Source organism: Lampetra planeri, chromosome 2, assembly GCF_965212315.1.
Source record: "Lampetra planeri chromosome 2, kcLamPlan1.2.h2, whole genome shotgun sequence".
Classification (NCBI taxonomy): Eukaryota; Metazoa; Chordata; class Hyperoartia; order Petromyzontiformes; family Petromyzontidae; genus Lampetra; species Lampetra planeri.
Genome location: NC_136108.1, coordinates 16,205,668 through 16,232,883, shown reverse-complemented (window position 1 = coordinate 16,232,883; position 27,216 = coordinate 16,205,668). Strand labels below are relative to the sequence as shown.

Below are 27,216 nucleotides of genomic sequence, written 5' to 3'. Positions count from 1 at the left end.
GGGTGGGGGGGAGTTTAGTCCTCTCTGATATCCTCTTAGCTCCTGGGTGGTTTCCCTACAAAATAATCCAAGACAGGAACCACAGAGGTTGCCCGTGCCACGGTTAAATCCCATCTCGTTTTGTGTCATCTCTGAGGGTTTTAACGGCACACCAGTAGGACTAAGTCCTGCAGAACTGACGTTCCAAAATATCTACGGTAGTGTACATAAGCACTTATCAATTAGACGCACATTACTGCATAGGGACGTGCAAAGGCGATGATCTACGATCTGCGACGCATAACGTAAATCACGCCTCGTCAGAGGAGACCTGAGCAGCAGATAACCACTTTGCAGGCGCCTTAATTGGATGTTTCAGGAGATTAATGTGTCAGATTAGGGCTGCGAGGGCTTCTTATTACTGCCACTGGTAGAAGATCAATTCACGACTGGAGAAGCGACTTGACACAATGATGGCACAAATCATCAGCGAAAATATTTACAATGCAAGCGTGCAAGTCTGAAAAACACCGCGTTCTGGAAAAATCACGTTATAATAAATAATATAGAATAGAGGGTAAAGCACATTCCGCACGAACACGTGAGAAGCGTATGCAGCCTGAACAAAGACTGATGTGCGTGGGTAGCATCTAGAAACATCCAGCAGCATCCCACCGCCTTGTGTGATGTTACGCCGAGACAACCGTATAACCACTTAATCCTACTCGCTAGACGTAGCTCCGTTCACTCAGTCGAATTATATCCAATTCGCATCCGTGTTATTAAAATGTGTTCCCTACTACATTCATCGTGTTATATAAAATTCACGTTATGAAAACACGCGTTATAGGAGAACAGACTGTATTTTTCCATTAACATGAGATGCAGCAATGCCGCACAGCGTGCGTGTTCTATCAACGTGGCTTCCGTACACGGTAGTACGTTCATTTAATGGCAATGCATCCTTTTCCTTTGTTGTTGGAAATGGTGGGTCATTGGTTTTTTTTTAATTAAATTATTTTGACAATAAACCCTGCTGCTGATGAGAATTATTTAAGATATGACCATTGCTGCAAAAGAAAACCTCTGCAATGAACCTATTTGTCTTCATTATAGAGCCCCGCTGCATTTGATGACGTAATGTATGTCCAACAGCAGCGGGCTAATTTGTTAAACTCTTCTGCTAATGGGGAGATGATGAGGACACTGGTCACAGCAGTTGGAAGAGCTTAAATTTATTTACACGCAACATCAATCAGAATTTGTGGCTGGCATATGACATATATTAAAACACTATTAATGGTGCACCATATGCCCTGTAGCATATATTATGAATTCCGTGCCAGGCCTGACTTTCATGCTTCAAAATGTCACTTGCTCGGCACTGAAAAAACGTGTCGAATGTTACTTAAATTCGCTGTGCATATGCATTACAATTTCAAATTGTATGCTTGTTAAAAGCTTTTTAAGTGAGATAAACATGTCTTCCTGTCACTAACCAAGGCCTATGTGGCCTTATGAAAAAATATATACATTTTCTCTAAACAAAAACTGTGCCATAGCAATATGACTCAATCCGATTGCATTACAATATTTTTGAAAAACAGTTCTGAAGTGTGTAGGTTTAATAGCATTTGTCTTCTTCCGACCAAATTTCTCTAATTGTATGATGTCCAGAGAAAAATAATAAATTTAGAAATATCACGTAGCAGTGTGCCCCAGGTGTCAAACAACACACGTCTGAAACATTCATTAAAAATCAATGTTTATCCCTTGCACAGTAGGGGACACACTTTCCCATGCACTCTTCTAAGAGATTGTTGCATTACGGTCAAACCAATAGTTTTTAATTCTCATGGCTGAAATATAGACAAATCAAACCGAATGTAATATTATGGTTAGTTTGAGCAGTCATTGGCAACTGGGCTGAGACATCAACTCCCATCACTTAAGATCCCACTTATAATCACAGGCTGCTGCCCTGATTCAAACCCAGCAGTGCCAGCGCAGCCCTTTGACCTCTGAGCCACCTGGCCACTTCTGAAGCCTTGGGGGTTTAGTATGAAATGCTTAATTTAAATGCAAATGCTTGCTTTATTAATATGAATATAGCACACACAATTTTCATTTTGGTCTGGCGCACCTAAATTGTATCCCTTTCTGACCCAGCGAATGTGCTAACAAGGACCAGTATAAATTTGTCCTGATACAACAATCTACTCCCCATAGCTTTAAACCAATGAGACCCAGCTGCCTATTTCTAGGCACAAAATGCAGCACAGCAAGCAATACACCACTTCCCAGCCACCACTGCTGCTCCAACAAAAATGTATGGTTCACATAAAGCCATTGCAGTCCGGGACAAAAAAATGATAGGCACTGTGAATCTCGTAATGGTTCCGTGCTGTAAGGTAAATTTCAATGGAACGCGAAACATGTATTTATAATTTTCCTACACTTCCTTTAGGGCTATGGTATTGTAATGGACTGCAGGCTTTTTAATTACACCGCACTAAAGCCATTCTTTTTTCCCCTTTTGTAATTTCCACCAATATCACAGTGGCTCTGCCAACCTGATTCTTTTTCAAGCGTAGTGTTAATATGACAGAGTGAACACTGGCGTCGGTCGGGCATTACGGAAAGGCTTACAGCAGCATTTGCACGTGATACGCATGCATTTGGTTATTACGTGGAAAGTGAGCAGACAGCCTGATGGGGGTGCACATTATTGAGGGTAAAAGTATATATGTAAACAATTGAACCATTTTACAAATCAAATATCACACAAATATCTACGCAGAGCAATTCTAATCTTTAACATGATATAACGTGTACGAGGTGAACTGTATTCTATTCATCAATGTCAGGGTTTACATTTTCGAAAATAAACGTGCATCCTGATGTTGATTTTTCAGGGACAACCAATTATCATTGTGTGGCATGAGGAGTTGTCATTGTTCACAAGCCAAATCATCATAGATTGCTCACATTTTTGTTTATGTTTTGTATGTATTGTGTTGTGTTGACATAAACATACACGATACGTACATGCAGTACTGCATGTACATGTAAAGCCCTCTGCCAATCCACTGCTGGACGAGGGCTTCCTCATGCCGTGCGTGTTGTCGGTGTTATTTGACCACACATCACCACGCTGGTCAGTGCGGTTTTGGTGAAGATGTGAGCACAAAAGTATTTACAACAACGCAAAAGCAGTTGCCCTAACATTCACAGCACACCAGACGAGAGTGTACAGGTAATTGTAAATGATCGAGAGTAACACACTTACTATTGTGCCCGTTTTGAGCATCAGGTAGTGCACAGTCTGGGTGACGTCAGCTGCGTGGACCGAATTGTGATAGGGGTTCTTGTGCTTGCTGTATCCAGCCTCCAGAGCTTCCACAAATGACACCACAGACGACACAGGGATCTGTGAAACAGTTACATTCCATACACATTCCGCACCTCCCATTAGCACAGTTGGCTACGTACGGATGCGAAAGGAGTTCAACATAAAAACGTTAGTGTGGTCCTTATTTAAAATAAATACCATGGTAGCGGCTCCTACACATCCTTCAATTTGGCTACAATTTAAAGGTCATGCATAATTCAACAACAAGAGACAATCGTAAACCGTATTTTGAAATATAAGGGCCACCCTGAAATGACACATTTCATACATCATGCAATGTTGCCATTATATGTAATTCATATAGATGAGGAGCATATTACCGTAACCTGAAGCTGCCGGGCATTAATTGTCTAAAGGCTTATCACTCTGGCCCAGAATATGAATTAATCAATATGGTCCTTAATTCATGTTCTGGGCTCAGATGTCCTTTGGAGAAATGTTACCGCTCGCTTCGGCATAGCGTGACACGTCACGCCACCGCGAATTGCACCATCACTCACTGTTGTCATTTTCCCCTGTGACGTGTATGGCTTCAAGCGATGTTCCCCCACTGGCGCGTTCATTATGCCTCATCCCTGTCTGGGAAACATTTACTCTTACTTTTTCACCGCTCCCATGTAAAATATAGGCCTTCGAGGCATTTACAAAGAGACCGATAGGATCTAAAATGAAAATATGGTTACTTTTGTATACACCTGTGCCAGTGATTGTAATGAAGGGACGGCTTTGATGGTGTTCATTCAGACATCACTGGCAGGTCTGGTTGGAATTTGGGGGTGCCACGGCGGCAAGATGTTACCTGCCTCACCTGGTATAGAGGAGGTGGTGGGTTCCATCAAGACCCTGACGCCTGTATATTTGGAATTTGCATGTTCTCCCTGTGGTTATGTGGATTTTTATCCGAGTCCTCTGGTTTTTCCCTCCACATTTAGAATCAACATACGTTGATATTATTTGGATGCTGTACATTTACACCCAATAAGCCACTTCGATAATCCAGGTCGCTTCTATATATCTCAGTGGGCCTTTCCTGGTATAAAAAAAATCTATAGTTTTGTTTTAGAATTGGCTCACCTTAAATCGCGCTATGAGGTCATATCTGGTGAAGAGCTCGTACACAATGAACTTGAGGGCGTGCTCACCACTGGCCTCGTGCAGTGCAAACACATCAAAGGACCACTTGTCTACTTCCTGGGAAGTAAAACACATGGCACACAATGCATCCTTACACAGTGATCCCAATGACGGATGCATTCTTTAAACACTAAATGTTGTTATTTGGCAACCACCTGCGGTTAGGGTTCTTTTTAGCTACTGTAACATTTATTGACTGGTCGTTTGGATTTCTGGCATCACAGGTCCAGGTAAGAATGGGCACGGCATGGGCAGGCTGTCATCCAATGGTGGATGAACAGCAGCTGATTATTCAATGTAATAGATAAACGCTTATTTATCAATGTGTCATATATAAACGACCCTCTTTAAGACGGTACTGTGTCATCTTTTTTTGCTTTACTAGCTCAATTGAACGTGATGTATATTATCAGAAACACATTTAAAACATGAAGTTGTTATTATTAAGTCATGTGCTCCAATCATTAGTAACTGTGCACTTTGACTAATATAATTACAACCACTGCACATTCTTCATGCACACAAATTATAACCTGGTACGGGATGGACATACACATCATTATCAATGACAATAAACAGTGGAATCTATGCCAGGACTTCGCATATTTATGCTAGGAAACACATTTAAACTACATTATTCCTTAGTAGAAAAGATGTTTGCATATTTATACTACAGGGCATTACAGTTGACACTCAAGCAAAAAATTGTATAACTACTTCAGGTTCCAGTCGAATCCCTCAGTAATTTCAAGAAATATCTCCTCTATGTGTGAAGCTCAATGACATCTCAGGCAACACTGTCACCACGAACACAACTCGGTACAGTTACATTGACAACTGAAATATACCCATTCTGTTATACATACATACTTTCATTAATGTCTTATACCAAAGTTCCCGAAATACACAAGGCCAACCAACTGCGGTGTGATGGTTTTAACAGACGGCATTTTCCTATTTTAACAGACATAATTGATGAACGATAACGACACACAATGACACATCAATTAAATAACCGCAGTCAGGTTATGCTTTCTTTTGCATATTCTGCCAAAAACGAAGTGTTATCGTACATTTGCTCTCCTTCATCATCGATGCGTGTTGTTTGTTCCTATATTTGATTGATCTTTATCTTTTAGGGATTCAAGAGGATTAGTGTAAGCTGAGCAACTCCATCCAATTAAATTTTGAACCCTAAAGCTCTCGCATCTGATGCAAGGAGACACTAAGAATCCACTTCCACCATAATTAGTGTAATTTCTCCGTCTATTGTAGAAAACGTTGCCACTCTTCACGTGTATGAAGTTCTCTCCTTTCCTTTTCACCTCACTGGTGGTGTCAGAACTTAAATACAAATGTGAATGGCATGTACTTAGGAAAAACACAACATTTACGACTGACAGAGTATAAATAGGAAATAGGATATACAGAGGATACATTATTAACTACATATATCACATTGCTTGCAGGGAAACTTTAATTGAAGTTCAGCAGAACAACATAGAAACACGTTTACATAAGTGGATATATAATTTCCTTGTGAAACTTCAGAACAAAATAATCACACACAAAGATATTACTCAGTGGCTGCATAGCCAAAAGGTTACCAGGTTCTAACCCTAACACCGAGATAGTCTGCGTTGACTTGATTGTTCAAATTGGCCCTCAGTTTTGTGACAAATTTGAACGTGTGTCTTTTGGGCCTTAATTATGTTTGAAAGATCCTGTGGCATCATGGGCCATTTATTGTCTGTCAATGTCGTAGTTCACATGCTGTATCACGTAAATGTACGGCACATGTTGTCCATTCCTGTCCCCCCACACCTTGCGGGGCCATGAGGGATATTTGGCCATACTTCACCACGCTGGCGAGCGTGCAGGTTGGTGAAGGTCGAAGGAGTGCACAGCGACGATGGAATATCGCTGTCCTGTCCTCTGCAGTACACAATGCCGATTACACCTCTCTTGTGCGCATGGTGGTCACCCATCCGAGTACGATCCAGGCTGAAAACCTTACTTAGTCTCTGATGCGATCAGGCACATGATGGTAATATGGTCATAGGTGTACCGCATATTTTAGTTTAGAGATTCCTAAATGTAGATTGTTAATAGAATGCTTTGACCTGTCGGGTTGTTTTTGCCAAAGTAAAAAAAAATTGCATTTGAATAAGTCATTAGAAAGAGGAGATCTTGGAGTGGTTATTCATCACGGCGACAAATTGTAGCTCTCACCTTCAGGACAGAGATGACTGCTGGGGGATAGCTGAGTCCCACCATGCTGGATGTTCGTCTGTACATTCTACAGCACGGCAAGAGCAGCACAAGACACCCAACATGTTGGCATTGTCGAGGCAAGACTCATATGTTGTTGGATAAAAGTGCAGTTGTAAAATATTTTATTATCAAGATATACGAGCGTGGTTTTACTTTTCCCCAGCTAATGAACAGAATATGCTTAAATAGTTTGAACTTTGTGAAAACATTCTATTTCACCATGGTCATGTGTTTTCTCCCCATAAAATTTAAATTGTCGCGACTTTGGTCCAGTAACAACCAGTCTGGGTACAATGCAGACACAATTTCCATACTGCATTTTGCCTTTCTGCTTTAAGTGTTTTTTATATTTAATTTTATTGAGGCAATCTGCGGGCCTGTTACATCACGTTGTGACGCAAATATATGGAAATCAGGGGATAGATGGGGAATGAGCTCGCTGTCCCATTACTTTAAGTGTTTTAAAATTGAGTTAAAGAAAAAAGCTTTGCATATCTTTGCCAAGAATTTGGAGCATGTATTACCATTCCCATGAGCATTGCGTTAATGTTGTTAAAGCACGAACTAAATCCTAAATGACAAGATACATATCTACCCTCTATATTTTAATTCTCATATGGAAAAGCAATCAGAAAATATTGTCAAAGTCAAACAAAATAAAATGTATCACCTAAAACAATAACAAAATATACGCTCGAGCATATTCTATACATAAACGAAATATTCTCACATAAAAGATACATTTTCATGATGTAAATGTCTGTATGAATATATGTTCCGTACGACAACAGCATAAGTGCACCAAACAAAATGTATCGGCTCCAGCCAGACCAGTCGTAATCAACTCCAGTACTCTTTACAAAACCACGAGTACTTTTTTTCTCACACATCCAAGATTTGTGGAGACCGATAAAACTGGCTACATGAGCAGCATTTTTTTCCGCGCAGGAGTAAGCAAATAAAACATCAGTGGTCTGCTCGTGAATTGTAAACAAATATCTAACACGAGCACTCTCACCCTACGGGCGATGCAGCCAATAGCCGGATAGCTTGCAAACAAGCATGCCGCTACAGTGCACCTCCTCCAAGTGTCCCCTTCCCCAAAAAAGACGATTACCAGCAGCAAGGCCTCGCATCCCTCGAGTCTCCCTCTCTCACCAGCCCCCTGTTAGTTACAGCGCTGTTACAGGACCATACGTCGCGTGGCACACAGATGGGCCTCACTTAATCATCACAGTATTTGAATCTTAAGGGGGTCTCAAGCAACTCTCTATGGCCCAAAAGTGTCACAAGGGAGATGCAATGAAGCCCTTAGATCATCGACCACCGCAGTGCAGCACGCATCGTTTTGGGGGGTGGCCCGGGCGGGGTGGGTAGGAGAGGGGATGGCGCAGCACACCTGGGGTTCACTGCATTGGCGACTGTCAATAAGCCTTGCCATCGATTCTCTCTTGGTGGTGAGCAGCACAGGGCTCTCTGTGCGCCTGGTTGCTGATATATGACATGCAGCTGAGGCTGCTCATTGCGATAATGTGAGCAAATCAATGGGTGTGCCGGCACTTAGAAATTGTGTTGATGAAATACGCGTGCATGACAGATGGCATCTTTAAACATTGTTTTAATTGTTTCATAATTCTTATTCTTCTATTTATTCTCCCCCTGCCCCCCCAACACATGCATGGTATGTTGAAGTGCATTTGGTAATAAAATAAATTGACATACACGTCCAGAATAGATAGGAGTCCAGAACATGTAATTAAAAATGTTTTTGTAATGTAAATTTGACATTTGCGGCTAAGAATAGAATTGTCTGTGACATTGTCTGTGTGAATTAAACACTTACAATTAAAACACATAATTTCTCAAAGCGCAACTTTTGCCTGGAATTTCCTCAATCCTTGAAAAGTTTGGATGTACATTTTTTAAGGAACTATAAAATAAAACTGCCAACAGCAATTTAATTTGCTCAACATTACTGCTACTTTTACCAACAAATGTCTGTACAGATGCCGCAAGATATAGTTTGTTCCTTGGAGAAATACTGTGAACATCTGACAACTTGACACTTAAATCAATAACAACATGATTAAACCCCTTCAGACAAACCAATTAAATACATCATCTGTTCAAGCATTGCAACTTATTGAAAATACATTTTTACAAGGAAAGTCAAGTTTAACGACATCAAGTTATGTATTTTAATCTGGAATCACAATATGTAAAAATCTATGTTTATCAAGTGTTTATCCCTGGAAAGTCAACATAAAAAAGAAAACAAATATTTTATTATGATGCATACAGCTTGTTTTATATTGCAATAATGGGCTCTTAAGGATGATTAATCATAATCTCTCTTACACAACACAGCAAATAATCAGGTCTGATCTAAATAAAGTATGGATTTACGTGAAAGACCTTTGCTGAACGAGACTCAAACGGATATTTGATGATGTTTTCTCTCTCAGTCTAAGGATATTGTGGTTTTACTGATCCGATGTTGGGGGGGGGGGGGCAGAAATCAAATCCAAGAATAAGAATATATTTAAGTTCCATGTTTTATTATCACTTAACTTATCTCAAATTGGCTTTCCTAAACGACAGTACTACCTTTTGGGTGACTGAATGTGAAATGTTTCTTTTTAAAGGGCCTGCTATTGTTTTATTTCTAATTAAACATGGTGTATTGGCCACGATGAATAATTTAAAAAACCCAATAGTTTTGAATCAATAAGGCTTTTCCATTGTCGCTGAAAAACATTACGTAATCAATACGTGTGCATGTGACATTATAGCTATGTCGCCCTCGCAAGGGCAGAGTACATTCCAAGTATATGACAACTGCAAATTAAAAAATCCCACACTTGCACCTGCACAGGGTGGACATTCACAAGACTCGGGTGTTGAAATTGGAAGTCTTATTTCATGCTGGGCTTGTAAATGCATCATTGCCCCCACGGTAACTGACCTGTACCATTTGTATGAAGCAGGGACATGGAATGCAGAACATCTGCAGTACTGCGATGCAGATGACTTTAGCGAAGCACATTCAAGGTTAAACGACAAAAAAAATTCACCATGTCCATTATTAACAGTGTCTTAAAATTGAAACGTATATAGAGTAGGTTGACTTTTTGGACAATGAACAGAGACAGCCTTTGCACCAAAATGTGAGCTAGAATATAATTTCCATTACGTGTAGAGGGCAGTGTTAATGATAAACGTTGTGCCTTTGGCACATTTTTTGTCCATGTTTATGCAGCCTACTGTAAAGTACGCAATGATCGAAAAGAGTAAATTATATCTATTTATAACGCGTAGTTATCCTTGTGGTGTGTGAGTGTATGCGTGTAACGTCAGTATGGGGGAGGCTCGTGAAGGACGCTGTTACTGGGCGGTTGGATGCAGTCGCCCTCTAACAACAACGGAGGACGGAGGAGCGATGCTCACAATAATGAGTGGAGCGCCGGGCGGATAAAATGGAGAAAGTTGGCACAGTGGGCAACACAGCGGCTGCATCTGCCGGTCATGTCAGTCAGTCAACCCATGGCACCTGGGTCTGTCCCGTGACCTCCTACCAGCGAGCCTTCGACACTTCACATGGCCTCAAAGTGCACCTAGCCTGGCACAGGCACTGTGGTGATGACACCGGCACTTGGAGGTGAACGGCAGGTGTTGTTGTTATAACATTAGTCATGGGAATGCAACGGTGATCGAGTACCGTGCTGGCAACACAACCACCTCGTGGAGCATTGTTAAGACCTTAACAGGCGCTCGCGAACAGCATTTGGCCCAACGGTCTTGAAAAGACAATATTGTACGGGGGGATCTAAGTATGTGCGGTGTGTATGTGTCAAAAAAAAAACCAGGGGATATTTGTGTGCAAGTGTAATGAGCGATAACAGCCTCCGCTTTCAGCGTGATGTATATTTAAAGAGGCATTCGGTATGAAATGGTGCATTGGAGGCTTGAGCCACTCGAGAGGCAGCATTTATCTCGCGCACACCAGCACCGGGCACGGGAGGGGACAAAGCAGCAAGAGCAGACGAAGCCGCACCGAGGCAGGGGCCGGACCTCGACGGATCGGGATGAAAAAGGGATCGGGGGTGGGGGGCGGGAGTTGGTGCGGTGGGCACCACAAACCTCTCAACGAAGATGCCGGCCTGCACCGCGTGCACGATGCTGCGGAAACGCGGCTTCTCCTCGGAGCGCTTCAGCATGAGGCCCATCTGGCGCGTGAATGTGGAGGCCAGCCAGTCGCGCACCTCTGAGGGCACTGTGTCCGAGCGCAGGTCGCTCAGCTCGTCCTCTGTGTCCAGCAGGCGCCTGTGGGCACAGTAGCAAGGGCAGCAGCTGACTCGTGGCGCTCACTGTCTTCTGATTAGGCATCGACACTTGCTGTGGAGCGAGGGTTTATAACTGTGAACAAGCTTTATGATTTCTGCGTGCATACCACTTTTGTTTCACCGTGTACCGTATACTGAACTAAGACATGGAACGATGTTTTTTGTTATTTTACCAGGTAAGGCTTACTGAACTATATAGCTATTTTTTAGAAGCAACCTGGCCACAAATGAAAGCTCAAATATGTGGCTTATCATGTGCAATTTGTTTTAGCAGCCAAATACGAAAAATTATTCATGTTTCTAAATGTGATGGGAAAAACTGGGGGACCCGGAGAAAAATTCACACGACCACGGGGAGAACATGCAAACTCCAAATATAAAGGTGTCAGGGTCGGGATCGAACCCACAACCTCCTGTATACCAGGCGGGGTAGGTAACATCCCACCATATTATTTGTATTTGAAATACATTTCAACCATTCTCAATTGACCAATGGATGATGGCCTCTCTATGTCATGCGGGTCATGGGTTTCCTTTTTAACCATTCTTCACCAAGTTGGTCATTGTGTGTTTTTGAAAGGGGGTGGACAGGATCAGATTTGTGTCACTTGCTACCGGTGTTATCCGTGACTGGGAATTGAACTCGGGTGACCAAGTTCACAGCGCAATACGCTAACCACTTTACCACCACTCTACCCATACACATACAAATGTGGTTAAAATAATAATTACTATAATAATGATTGTCTCAAAATACTTTTTAATAGCTTCTTGGGGAAATTTAAATTTATAATTTTCACTGATGAAAAACTAAAAAATATCCATTCTCAAATGGACGTGCATTGGGGTGGAACTCATTCCTGTGGGAAATTACACATTCCTGTGGCTGGGGCAAGTCTCGATAAAATCACTCATGTTAACCTCCCACAAAGTGGTGTCTGCTTTATGGATACTGGAGGGATGAAGTGTTGGGTCAATTCCTGACCAAGAATTTAACTCGTGAATTCTACCAATGGCGAGACATGCAAAGGTAGTATGTTAGCAGTAATTGTTAAAAACGTTAGTTTACTATATATCTATCTGCTTTGCAGCAGTGTCAATGACAACTTCGGTGTGTGTTTTTGGCTCCTGATTTCTGATTGCAGTTGTCCAACTAACAGCACCACCCATATATTGAAATGAAACAAATCAACGCATGAAAAATGAGTCACGTTGACTGTGAACAAGATCTTATAATAAAAACGAACAACATTTTGGTTAAAACTGTTTAAATATATACATATCACACATGCCAATACAGTGGGTGAAACTGAAAATTGGAGCTTTGTACTTTCATGGGTAATGATCTCATTCTTGCATCGTATTGTGCAATTTAATTGTAGGGAGCTCGGAGTTGATGTATCACCGCTTTGAAATGGAAACGCATTCATTGTGGTGTGCAATTTGAGCAGGCAAAAACTCCCCGTGCCATTTGCTTCTGTAAAACGCACTGAAAGTGTGTCTAATCAAGTGCAGGTGCAGGCAGCGGACTTAATTTACTCCAACTGCCGTAGAGCATTAGTAATGCACAGAGCAGATAGCGCTGTCAACCAAAAATAGTTCTCACCTATTGATGGTGAGAAATAACAATTGACCTTAAAGAATATGCTTGGTGCTATCGCATGACTGCAATAGAGTCTCTTGATTTTAATGCACATGAACACTTAATTAACCTGGAACCTCACCCTTTGTCCTAGCACTACACTTAACGTCGTCCGAACATCTTTAATGCTAAGAACAAACTGGCAATCTCGCTTATTAAAACAAGCACATCAACCTTCAAAGTATTCTTGCTTACCTCCAAGGCGTTCGGAGAATAGGGGAAACAGGGTAAGGATGCCGAAACGATGATTACATTCCACACACTGTTCATGGTGGCACGTAAGGTTGCAAGAAATGAATGTGAATTATCGTCCTATAAGGCATGAGCGTGCATCTTTATGAAGTAAATGAATGCAATGGACATTAAATTGTCCCCGCACTGGATGGCTAATCTGAGGGAGTCTCATGCCCGAGGGTCGTGCTGCTTGCCTTTACGGCCATTGGTTATCTCGGCACCTAGGCAGGCAGAAGGGCTTCCCATTCAGCTAAGCTGACAAATGCACAATAAGGGGCAAGAGATATAATTCCCTATCTAAATCACGTCCCTCCTGGGCAGTGTTGGGAAATGTTAACGGTGTCTTCCAATTTTCCCTTTCTGCCGCTAAGAATGTTGGACGGTGTCCTGAGCGTAGAGTTTTGTGTATTATGATATCACTACCAGATAACGAACTAAGGGGAGGGTCCCTTCTGGACCCGTAGGCACATTAACCTTATAGCGGGACCCCGGGGTCCCATGAGCCCCCGGCTCTCGCATGAACTGCGTTGCGACGTCATTTTATGTCTGTTGAAGGCGAACGATGCGGCGATCTATTCCTATCGACGAGCTCTACACGATTCGCTAATCAAAGTTTCCACGTTTTGTTCATGACTACGGCAATTTTGGCAACGACGGGTGCTTGGTGAAGAACGAGAGGATTGATTTCTGGTGGGTTGCGGCGTTAATGTGCGCGGTGGGACGAAGTCGCCAGAAAAAAAAAATGTATTTACGTTTTTTTTTTACTTCGGTTTATTCGGGACCCCGGGGTCCCACCAGAAGGTTCATATCTCCAAGGATAATTTGCAACAAATAGGCAGTACACAAAAGGCAGATGGCAGCCTGGCAGCCTGACATTCATATCGAGACGAGGGTAATAATAATGATGACAGACAAGACGGCAAATGAACGGACAGCCTGAGACAGGCATGCAATGAGACAAACGTATGCATCTGGTCAGACATGCACGCATGTAAGCACATAACAGTTGGACAGACACAAGTCATCAAATCACACGCAGGTAGTAAGGCAGTCACCCATACATGCAAACAAGCATACGGGCAGAGAGAGCCATGACTGAGGGTCACCCGAGCTGACCTGGTCTCATCGATGTACACAGCCTCCAGCACTGAAGCGGCGTACTCCAGGTTCTTCCGGAGGTCGAGGACGGGCAGCTCTCCCCGCTCCAGCTGTTTCACCAGACATCGCAGCCTGCCGGCCCATGGGGAACACGCGTCACAGCAAATAGATCAATATATGCTTTGAGATTATTTCGATTATTTCCGTGCTATAAATGTCCAAATTACGGCCCACTTTGTTGAGCTATCATTTGTGGCCAGGTCGCTTCTGTGATATAAGTTGATACCCCAGTGGTCTTTGCCTGGTAGGATGGAGATCGTTTAGTTGTATTTGTATGTGTGTTAGGTGATTTGTTTACCTTTCTTGTACTTTACACTACTATCGTGTTTTTGCACTGTTTGTTGTTGTAACGTTCTTATCCGCCCCTACTAAACATCTGTGAAAAGGAGCTTCATAGCTCATCAAATTCCTCCAGTATAAATACATATTCTGATTCTGTATAATAAGTACAGTTCTGATAAGAAACAAGACGTCCTTACGTTGCGTTGGTGGGTGGAAGTCAAAGGAGAATTTCTGATGAAAAAGTACCACTTGAGATGTAAACACATCATCTGGCCTTGCTCCTGACGGGTGTGCTCATATACAGCTGCTAGATCATTATATTGTCAAGTTATAGTGCCATTAATGTTTTTAGCGATGCTGTAACCCCTGTCTAAGAACAACAATCAGTGGTGTGACATCTTTGGCATGGGCCCTGGTGCAATGAATATTATGGACCCCCCCCCCCCATGTTAAATTTCTGTCTCTCTCCGCAGCTCGGCACATGAAGGCCCCACTGACCCATGGGCCCTGATGCACGAGCACCACCTGCGCACTGGATAGTGACGCCACTGAAAATAAAATTGACCAATAAAAGTGTAATTATTATAAAGACAAACACGTCACATTGTTCAGAGTTATACCTTAATCGCTTGTGCAACTGTAGTATTTAAAGTGGTTTCAGAAGTACATTTGCACAATTTAGCATATTTCAAAACGTGTTTTTTCTTGCAGTTCAGCAATTGTTTTTTTGAGTGTTATTATTACAGGACTGCTAAACCACGAAATGCCGGTTAACGGTTAACTCAGCGTAACATCCCTCTGGGGTAAATAAAATGGTCACCACTTCTTATCAAGTTGACAGCCGCCGTGCAATGCAGTCATTGAACTCTTTTATTTGATGAAAAACAGACTGGCCCACACCATGAAAATGTGGAATTTCCATCGCTGGCTCAGGGCCAGTAGATCAGAGTTTTTATTTAGACTGGAGGAATCCGATGAGCTTTGAAACTCTTTTCACAGATGTCCAGTAGTGACGAGAGCACTACACCATTGCTTCATTGAGCAGGTCAATACTTTCATTATTAATATAAGCGCTGTAACCTAACATTCTCACATGGCTTTAAATAAACCACAATTCTTATCACATAGAAAAAACATGTACAGAAAGATTGTGCCGTTTGCAGTTGAATTAGCATTGTGCAGCACATAAAATCTAAAATATGTCATTATTGTTATACCATGTATAATTCTTCGAACATATACAGTATAGAATATATTGATACAGTGCACATTTTAAATTACTCTTTTAATACAAAAATTATAATTCAACATTATTATTTATTTGCAATGTACACAGCCCATGTAATATGAAATGCGTTTTTCCAAACCAAGCAATTTTGTATTCTTGTATTTATACTGGAGGAACGTTTTGAGATCCAAATAGCAGTTTTAAAGCCAACATTTGAGAAATTATAGAAATGCCTTTTTATCAGGTATAAACTATCGGAACAATATACAGGGTGCTTGAAACAAATGTTAACACTTCTGAGAATTTGCAACAATATCACAAGAAATGAGCCTCCAGGCTCTGGAGACCACCTGGAGAAGATTCCAGGCACGCGTTGACAATGATGGCGAACAAGTGAAGACTCTTTGACTTTTTGAAGCGATTCATATTACATTTGTTATCATATTACAGTGTTCTTTTTCCATTAAAAAACGATAGTCCCATATAAGTGTTAAATACATTTTGAAGCACTCTGTATATGTATGAACTTGTGTGTACCATATCCAATATGAAAGTATATTCTCATTTAATTGTTTAAAAAAAAAAACCTTGTGACTAGATCGTGATGAATGTTAACAGTATTGGGTGTATCCTCCTTTCCTCTGCAGGTAATAAAAACAAACAATTGAGGTGTTGGTCCTCGGATGTTAAACAACGTGACGACAGCAAGCAATATTTCAACTGGTTCAACAATGAGCGGAAACTATCGCACTGAAAGTTATTGTGGAATGTACAAACACACTTACATTTGAATACCTAAATACCTAAGTAGATTTTTTCTATACACTCACAAACATATTGACCAATCATAAATGCACACTCACCATGCAAATGAATCCCCAAAGTAAACTTAACAGTGGCATATATAACGTGATTGATGCACACGTGTTGACGATCATATATTTAATGTGATTACTTTTGTTTATCCAAGAAAGCCTCACAAAGTCGTAGTACTCTCTTTTAGGATGGTCCTATATTTGGATGTTTGGCCAATACATTGCGTAGTGTTTGGCATCTTGAAGGAAACAGGAGTGCCCGGAGAAAACTCACGTATGTATGAGGAGCTAAAATTCAAAAGCTACAAATTGATGGAATGATTCTAGATTTGAAGCTTTCGTGACTGCAAGGAATCATATTCTTAGGTTTTTTCGGTAAAGTCACGTAGGTTAAACATCAAAATTAATGCATTTTTTGGCCCCGCCCCCCCTCCCCCTCCCGCCCCCCTCCCTCCCGATACGTTCCATTCATTGGCTACCACATTCTGATGAGCTCCCCCCCCTCTCCTCCCCCCTTCAACTTGCTTATAAGGGATTACATCTTGAATCATTGCCTCACTTGATGCAGCTAATCTGGCTGTGACGGTCCCACCTGATGACGGAGACTTGTGTTGCCTCCGAAACGTCGTGATTTTTGTTTTATTTTATTTTATTTTCATTAATTTTGATGGAATGAACTTGGCGTATTGCCATCTCCCAGCCAATCCGCAGGCCAATGGGTTAGGGAGTTCCACTTACGTGCAAAATACATGACCTGCTAAAATAAAGTAATGCATTCATGTATTTTTGGTCTTAAATATCATGGAAAACAATGTGAGGTTATGATATTAATAAAAATCAATCACCGAGTAGTTTTATAGTCTCACCTATGTAGTTTATTCCACCATTTGATATCTCACCGATATTGCCAACTACTGTGTCTTATTTTTTACATAGAACCAATATCAAAAATGAATCCCCGCCTGTGCACAAAGGTTTGATAGTTGTGGTGACCATTGCAGTTAATGTAGTAAATCCTGAATTGTCCTTCCATTTGGGCCAATGAAATCTGAATTCCCACAGGTAATCACATAGCCATCATACACTTTGATTAGTCCTGCTTGATTCAAATACACATTTAAGTAACGTCACAAATGGAATGGGTTTCCCATGGCTGAGGCAGAATCTACATCTCTGTACAATCATAAACGATACTTGTACCCTTCTTCAAGAGAAGCTGTTAGGAATTCCATGCAGGCATGGCAGGTAAGCTGTGTGAATTCTGACTTTAATTCATGAAGCAAGAACTCTACCCATGAAAGCACACTAGAAAACTCAATAAATCTCTCAACACACCAGCAAGCACTATAATGCTTCCTCAAGACCGTTTTGACTTGGAGATAGGAACTGATCATTTAAAAGGACAGTTACTTTTGCCGAAACATAATCTAACATGAATTGATAATTGACTCTTAAAACCTAAAACTAAAAATAAATGTTTATTTTAAAGAATTAAATTCAACGGAAGTAAAACAAAACACCTCGTCCTTGGTATATAACCATTTTCTAAACAACTACGTTGTGAGAAGGTGACCTGACTCTTTGTATTTGCAGCTGGTTGCGCCAACAGAATAAAATATTTCCTGGTTCCTTCTGAATATAGCTTGTGTTTATGTTGTTGTTGCTGTTGTTTTTCTTCCCTTCAGTGCAGCCCCTTTGCTTATTTCCCAGGACTCATGACCTTTTTAAATAATGCAATAATCAGAAATGCTGTTGTGGGGAGAAGGCGGAGTGCAGTTGGGGCGATCTTTACATTTCCCCAAGGCAGAATTGCCAAGGGCCACCCAACCTGAAGCTGTTCTCCACTGCACAGATCCCTCGTCTTTGTGTTGTTGGCCTTTTCTGATGTGTCGTGCTACAATAGGCAGTGCTAAAGGAAGATGTAATCCAAAAAAATCAAGCGGCTCTTATTTAACACCTACGGCTGTGTGCTTGGGGCAGTCTGAGGGGAATAATGAATAAATACAATTGTTTTAAGATCCCTGTATGGAATACGTACATCGTGTGTAGTGATGTCACCAAGGTGCCAGGGTGGTGTGCCTGAACGTTATATCACTTTTTTTTTAGAATCATTCACTGAAGCTTAAAACTTGTTTTTTTCTGACAGATGGAAACACGTAGCTCATATGTTCATATCCCTACAAATTAAGAGCTAATTGTTTCGTTTTTCTTGCAATGAAAAATATTCCCTGGCGGTTTCATCGAACTCACGCTTACAGTTTACGTTTCAAATACAGCAGTTGAGTTGTTTTTTTAGGGTGCACTGGTTTATGCAATAGTACTGTATACTTAAAAACAATCCCATACAACTCAATATCAATTTAGGCACCATCAAATATTGAATTCATCAGAGGTGTCAAGGTTACTAATGTAGCAGGTCAGCTGTAAAAATAAATCATTTATGAATGCAGGGTTTTAAAAATGTAACAATTTCAGCTCACTTTCTGCCTTATTTGTTGGGTCCAGAGTGGTCAAAGTCCATTGCCATTCAAAAAATTAAGACAAAAATCAAGAATGTCTTTTGCAGTGTTTACTTTGAAGGTTTGGGATCACAGACTTTAAATCTGTATAGATATTAATCAAGGAGAACATTTAATCACGAAAACGTTATTTATCCTTTATATTAACTTGAACAGAATGTAATGATATAACGTATCATTGCCATTGTGTTTTGCAACTTTTAGCTGTATTATGTGCAATTATATCTGCTTCCTTACCCTTCACAAAGCCAACCATTGGTTGGATATGGAACGGTTCACTACGTCAAAGAATGTTTTACAATATTTTTTATTTCACATTTCACATCTCCAAAGGCACGTTAATTGCAAAGCCTGCTGCTTATAAATGTGGAACCGAATTGCAGTTCGTAAAGTTTTCTTGTACCTCTCAGGAATTCAAAGTGTTTGCAATAACAGTTTATAAGCTGTCGCCATTAAAATTCTCCATCGAGTGCACTTGACAAAGACTGCAAAAAACGATTAACGCATAACCCCCACATTGCATTTGCGAATGCAAAAAACTTGTACTATACTCAATGGAACACAAAAGCGGCAGCAGGAAGAGAAACAATAATCATCATCTTTTAAACGTGTACATAAAATAAGAATGAATAAATACCTGTACAACCACTGTGCCAGGGCCAATGTGATAATTCAGAGACAAGAAAGACCCCAAACAAAACAGTCGAAGAAGACATAGCGAGTGTGTCTGTTTGCTGTTTTTATATATATATAAATTTTATTTAGCAACGGTTTTAAATAATCTTTATGAATTTGCATTACAGTAACTGCTCAAAGAGGCTCGTATTTAACATCTATAGTGTGTTAAAAATAAAAAGTCTTACAGCCTCGTGTCAAACGACTGCTGAGACAATAAATCTGCTGTGAAGTCCAAGGGTAAGTGTCATTTATGCATGGCAACTATGATCATGCACTATTTTCTTAAATCACAATGACGGTGCATTCTCGTCAAAGAAAGTGACATTTTGATCTGTAATACAAATAATAATACCCATCCACGGTGAATGTCAACGGCACAGTGACATACGTCACACCAAATCCAAAATTGATGGTGATGCCCAGATGTCTGCCTGCCTGTGCTACTTCTCTCAGATTGTCTGCCGTGCAAACACTAACCGTTTTTATTTATATTCCACATCAGACGTCGTAAAGACCGAAACACAAGATAATTTGTATTACGAATTATGTGCTTATTGTCAGCTGTGTTGGGGGAAGAGGAAGGTTTTACAGAGCCTCTTTATATATCTGTCATTACAATGCATTCTGGGTGAATACTCTATTGCCCTATCCAATCCGTGCCTTTGTCACATCTCAACTCCACATCTGCAGCTCTCTCCTCTACAGGCTCCTCAAATTCCTCACGTCTAAAATACAGACGGTGCAGAATGCCACCGCTCGACTTCTCACGGCTACCCGTAAATGAGACCACATCACCCGAATATCCAGCTCCCTTCCTCTGGCTTCTGATTCAGTCCTGAATCAACTACAATACTTGCCATCAATGTCTGTAATGACCAAAGTCGATTTATTCAGTCATGGATTTGCCTTCTCATCTCACCTTTGCTCCGGTAGCCAAGGCCTTCACTGAAGCCTCCAGTCGATATCAATGTCCATACAATGCGAGGCCAATCCTTCTCCACAATTGCTTCCATTGGTTGGCATTACCTACCCTTAATTCTAGATTTGAAGCTTTCGTGACTGCAAGGATTCATATTCTTAGGTTTTTTCGGTAAAGTCACGTAGGTAAAAAATTAAAATTAATAAAAGTAAAATAAAAAATAAAATAAAAAATCACGACGTTTCGGAGGCAACAAAAGCTTCCACCTGAAGACGGAAGCTTGTGTTGCCTCCGAAACGTCGTGATTTTTTATTTTATTTTTATTAATTTTAATTAAAAAATTTTACCTACGTGACTTTACCGAAAAAACATAAGAATATTACCTACCCTTGACCGTTTGCGCTGCACAGAACCTTCCCCTCTTCAACTCCAGACTCAAGACCATCTTCCACCCAAAGTTCTCTTCTCCCTTAAGTGTCTTTACATCCTCAATAACCATTCTCTCGTCTCGTTTTTACAGTTAAATATAAACATGAGTATATCTCTGATGAACCAGCAATGTAGGCCTCGTAATAGATATGTTGTTGCGTGACTCATATAACGTGTGCTGAGTTAAAAAATAAATGCGATTTAGTAGTAATGCAGCGTTTCTCCGTTTGTTTAGGTGTTTCAACAAACATAACAACTGCAGATGTTTAAATGTACTAATAATAGTGCACAGAACTGTTCTCATTCCGCGACTGAATGAACACTTGCACATGCCGTGCTGGTCACAGCTGACCTTCCCAGGGGCAAGTGAAATCTGACCTGGTCCTGTACTCCTTTCCTGACGCCCACCACCAATCATCCGCACTCATGTTATCCGTACACTGGGAATCAGGTCACCGGGTTCATCGCTCCGTCCTCCGTGCCACTGCTACCTTTAATGTTTTTTTTTTATATTGGTAATGTGTTACTTTGATTTGCTGGCTGCTTAATCCCTGTCTCACCAACGCGAGCAGAATTGAACAAGTTGGCTTCATGAACAGTGAGAAAGCATCACGGCAGATGCCCTTTGGGTCCCCAACTGCACTGTCAACATCCATTTTCACAAACATCGAGCAGGGAGACCGTGGTCAGTGGCCAGCTCAGGGGTGGCTCTGCACATCCATCCCTGCCCTCTTTCGAGCACACGCTGTCTACGCTGATCGGGCAATGGGCCATGAATTCAAACTGTTCGCAGCAAAATGGGAATTATTCTTTTGGATAGGGGTCTGTGCGCATATGTGAAAGGAACTGCAATAGTACGGGCACTGTGCATTTTTCCACATTCATTGTGAATTGATGCAACATTGTTGCATTAGGTAATGTTGGAATTCTTTTATGTTAATTAAATGGATATGAATTACTTACAAAGGCATGCGGCACTCTGATTGGGTTTCTTGCTTAAAATTAATCAGCCATTTTAATCTCTAAGTGTAATTACAAGTGTGTACCTCTCCATGCTAATTTGTATACTTTTATCTTTAGCTCAACGTTCTCTGCCATAGTCCATGTTTCCGACTGGACATTTGTGCAAAAGACCTTCATAGCTCATCGGATTCCTCCAATCTAAATAAAGGTGCTGATGTTTCCTATCAATGGCATGAGAATGAACATGCCAGCTGATAGAGTGGGATAGATAGTAGGTGCTTGTAGCTTCTCATCCACAAATTCAAGATCTGGTCAAGGGTGAGCAGGTTATATGGGCAATAAATGTTAATTTCCACGTGATGTTTGTGAAATATTCACGGCCAGGGAAAAAATCAACTCTGGGGAAATGAGGACACGCTTTTCCATATTGCACTGTGTTTAAGAGCACACGTGCTGCGATGCATGTTCTAATGATATCTACATGAATAAATTGTGATTATTAGTAAAAACTCAATATGGGAAAATAGCTTGAGTACCTTGTCCACACAATGACACTTGTGGTGGTGGTGTTGGTATTATGTGTCATTGTTGACTTTCGTCAAAGAGGCTCCTGCTCAAATGACCAATGAGGTCGGTGCTCATCCCCCGTTTGCAGCCCTGAGGCAAATGGTGGCAAATCCACATTCCTATGGCGGGGGCGAGTCCCTCCGCAAGACAACGACTTGTTGATTCTCGTACTCGTTCTATCAGCCGGGGAGGAATGATGGTCAACCCCTAATCAGGATTTGAATTCGAAATCCATCCCATTGCTAGCCTCTCACGCAACCGTTGACCCCCCCTCCATCCCTTTCATCATTTAAGGGTGCACATTTCAGTGGCTACAAGAGAGAGAATAATGACATGATACAAAGGAATCGACTACGTGAGGTGAAATCACTCAATTAACCCATTGATAAAGACACCGGGTACTGAAGGTCATTGTAGGTCAACACGACCTTGTTCAACAACAAGACATGCCTATTCTGAATATGGTCTAAATTGCAGGGCTTGACTGTTCACATCTTACAGATCCACAATCAAATCAAGGGCATCCTCGATGCAAACCCCCTAATCTCTAGCTCAATTTTAATTGAGTCACAACATCGAGGTCTGGGTGTCCCACAACTCTTATCTAATGTAATCTCATTCTCAAGTAATATCTGTGTTGGTAGTCTAATTGATATACTGCATCACATTCTCATCCCAATGTAAACACGTTGCTTCTGGATTTAGATAATTGCGATAAAATGTAATCATCATAACTTATCTGATATAATCGCGATTACATGAAGGCATAAATTGCAAAACGTGATTGACCACGTGCATGGGAAATTGAGAATGCATTTAAACATCGACACAAACAAATATTTGTCAGTGAAGACAAATAAAGTTGCGAAAAACACATTTGCTCAATGAAACAACAGTTGGACAAGCATAACTACAATAGCATATAACAAGGACATTTACACAACTTGCAGTAAGTGCATGCCCACAAGGATAAAAGCTAAGGTGCGTTACAATAATAATAAATGTTTCGTATAATATGCCACGATATTATAACTCCGATTAGCACAGTTGGCTACGTATGATGCAAAAGAGGTTCAACACACATACCCCAAAAATAATGTCAACCAACTTCTTGGTTCTTTCGGTAAAATGACTTTACCGAAAGAACCAAGAAGATGAATCCCTGCAGTCACGAAAGCTTTAAATCGAAATGTCAGCCAACTTACGATACCCATTCAAATATGAAGAAAGGTGACGTTTTTTCCAACTGCATTGACAGCCCAGAATCAGCAGTTACAATTTCACATTCCCATGGCAAGGACCAGCTCTATACAGGAAACCGTTGATTTCCCAAGTAAGTAGTACTAATTGTATTTCCCCCAGAGGATTGATAGGCCAAGGCGACACTCAAACAGCAGACATTCCCAACCTTCTGATTGGATGTTAATTGCTGGACATGGTGGCAATTACTACATTGCAATGGTGTCAAAACACATGATAAATACTCTGATTAAAGACAAAACTGTGTTTCAACTTTCTCTGATTAAAATGTTTCAAGTGAAATTGGTCAGTAATCATTGCTTAAAGGAATGACGACCAATAGATAGAACTAATAATGCAATCCGAGCTGCAATAGGGAACACAAACCATAACAGATAATTTGGGGTTATAATATTTAAGGGATATGTAGAAAATCACAAGTGTCTACATAGCTCAATACAAAAGAAAAATATGACGGTTCCACATATCATGGGCAGAGATTGGGGGGGGGGCACGGGGGAAGAGAAAATAGCTCCCAAAAAGGTCACCTTTCTAAATGTATTTTCAGTCGCTTAGAATTAAGATTTAAAATAAAATATTTCAATTATATGACCCGCGATTCGTAATGCGAGGGACAAAGCGAACCGGAACCCAACGGGTGCTTCTGTCCCACGGTATTTGCATGGAGTGACGCAAAACATGCAAAGTTCGACAGTCGCCTGCAATGAGACTGGACGCTAAATATGTAAGTGACGATCCACGACGTTACAGGAAAATAAACCACGACGGGAGGGCGCGATGCGGCCCCGAGGTGAAGCCTTGCATATAAAAAAAACTATCACGCGATTAAAGTTCGTGTAAAGACAAGCTAACTATGTATATTTTAAGGCAATGTTTATGTACGTGTAACACCGGGGATACATGATTCATGAAGTGCTCGGTTTCGTTCATTTAAGATTTTGTTGTTTTCCAAATGTTGCTAAGTAAACACGTCAAAAAATGAGGCTAATACAAAACACAATTAAAGGTGATTTAAGGTGCCCTATTCACGACGTGATTTTAGAACAGGAGTCGTGTTCTAAAATTAACTTAAACTATATTGTGATTTCAAGTCCACTAACACTATACAGTGTAACTATATCGTTTTGTGCAACATAATAGGATGTGCATACATGTATAATAATCATGAGCAGGTGACGTCACTCGACATCGAACAGCCCCGCTCATTAATAATCATGAAGCGGTGACGTCTACCAAATGATACCCCCCCCTACCATTAATAATAATTAGCGGCTGACGTCACTCCACGTGGGGGGGGGGCGAGGCGCCTCCTCCCCCGTCCTGAGTGTCAACTCACAACCCTCACTACAAAGGCAGAACCCTCACGTCACGTGATCTCCGTAACGCTGTTGAGACATCGAAGTAAAAAGGACGTCATGATGAATAAGGGATTATAACCTTTAAATGAAATAGGTCTGTGTCACCGGGGCCTTACAAATTGCACACGAATTGATGCAATGAATATCTTGTTGCGGTCTGCTTTTCGCTTGCAAGTTTCAGATTTACTGCAATACACCCGTCCTTGGACGGGCTGTCGGCTAGTATACAGAGAAAAGGTAGACAGAAAGGTTATTATCTTTTTGAAAAACCTGACAAGAAATATTAGGATGAGTTATATGGACATTGTTCGAATCTTTCGACTGAAAAGTTTTCAGCTGGACCTCGTAATCGAGAAAGAATGAAGTCTATTACATAGAGAACTATGCATAACTTCATCCAAACAAAACATGACGTTAGCAGTCATAGACTGTTTGCTAGAATAACATTTTCTCAAGTTGGCAACAAAATCAGCAACAAACATATAATGAAATTATGAACTAGCATGCATTTAAAATGGTAAATAAATTAGGAAATTTACCATAGCACCCCAGCTCTCGCATAATGTCCGTGATGCAGTAATTTTTTGTCTGTTGATGGTCGGCGATGCGGCAATCGACTCATCTCGATGAGCTGTACACGATGCACCACTACGGTGCGTACGAGCGTTCAGGGTTGCAGCGCAATCGTCCTCGCTGCGTTTTGACATCGCGGAGTAGCACCACCAATTTCGGATTGATTGGTACCCCAGTCGCGGAGTTAAATACACCCCTGGGAAAAAAAAGTGTCCCAAAAATAAAATATTTAAAAATTGCCTCGGCCAGTTTGTATTATTTGGTACCCCGGGGTACCGCCATAAGGATCAATTGCTGCTTTTCAATGCCAAGAAAGCCTTCCACAGGGTGAAGCCGAATTGACAGCATTGCAATGGACAATTGATTTCATAGTGGCTGGTTAATGTGATACTGACCTGTGCTTTATGTCCATTCTTCCAGCCTAACGTTTGAAATCACTTTACCTCTCATTCTAGTGATGGTATCTCTGAAGTCCACCTCGCCTAAAATAATCCCACTTCTGTTGTGCTTGGAACAAAAAGGCATTAGCGCATTGCGTCAGCAGGATTAGGGTAAGACTCGAGTCTCTGAGAATCCTCGTGTGAAATTCCTCTCCACATAATAGGATGTAAGTTTAGACGACCAGCACTTGTTCCCAAAGACCTTTAACCATGAAACCATGTGGTATTTACTTTATTTGAAGGTGTATACAAATATCTATGAGCAGTGATTTACGCAAATAATGTATGGAACCTAAAGTTGCTCACATTGTTACGAGTTGTATGACCTGCGCCGTATCGCAAATGTTGTGCAGAAAATGAATGAACATTAAAAATCCATTAGGCAATGAGATTACAGATAAATATACTCAAGGTAACATTCTAAAGTTTGGCTCTGTTGCATTTGGATGCTATAAAAATTGAAATAGCTTTTTTTAAAATAAATGCTGCTAGAAAATATTCCACCAAAACATTGAAAGCGTAGATCGATAGAGTAAGAAACTTTTAGTTAAATATTTCCACTGACAAGCAAACTGTTGTTAATTCAGTCATGTGTTACCACAATCGTACAATATTTCTCATTTAAACCGTATTGCTTCCACACTTTAAGGCAATTCCTTTTGTTATTGTAAAAATTTAGAAACTTGCCAGCATTTGTATAATGAGATTGACTGATAATAAGCGTTTGAAAGGTAATAAAAAGAAGAAAAAAATTCCCTGCTTAAAGAAATTGTGCAGGAAATCATGAATCTTGAAGGCCCGTGAGTTAATGGACTTATACATTTGTTGAAGGTGAAGAAACAGCAAGTGGCATCACTTCCACGGCATTTCCCACTACCCAAATTCCTTGGTAACGTATTCCTGGCCAGTAAATTGAAGCTTTAAAACAATGATCTATCCACTTGCTGGATAAAGGCCTCTCCACATCACCGGCATCCTTCATGGCCCTGCAATTCCACAATCCATCCAG

At 40.9% G+C, this 27,216-nt stretch overlaps 1 protein-coding gene across 2 annotated transcripts in view; it reads right to left on the bottom strand.

Annotated features, from left to right (window-relative positions):
* Positions 1–27,216, bottom strand: part of LOC144728977 (dual specificity calcium/calmodulin-dependent 3',5'-cyclic nucleotide phosphodiesterase 1A-like) — a 124,385-nt gene that overhangs the window by 58,945 nt on the left and 38,224 nt on the right. For both annotated transcript variants that reach the window (XM_078608786.1, XM_078608795.1), the window contains 5 exons: positions 14,135–14,248; positions 10,940–11,122; positions 6,758–6,824; positions 4,466–4,582; positions 3,269–3,409 (listed from right to left, as the gene is read on the bottom strand). In XM_078608786.1, coding sequence (XP_078464912.1) covers positions 3,269–3,409; positions 4,466–4,582; positions 6,758–6,824; positions 10,940–11,122; positions 14,135–14,248 — 622 coding nt within the window. The remainder of the gene's footprint in view (positions 1–3,268; positions 3,410–4,465; positions 4,583–6,757; positions 6,825–10,939; positions 11,123–14,134; positions 14,249–27,216) is intronic.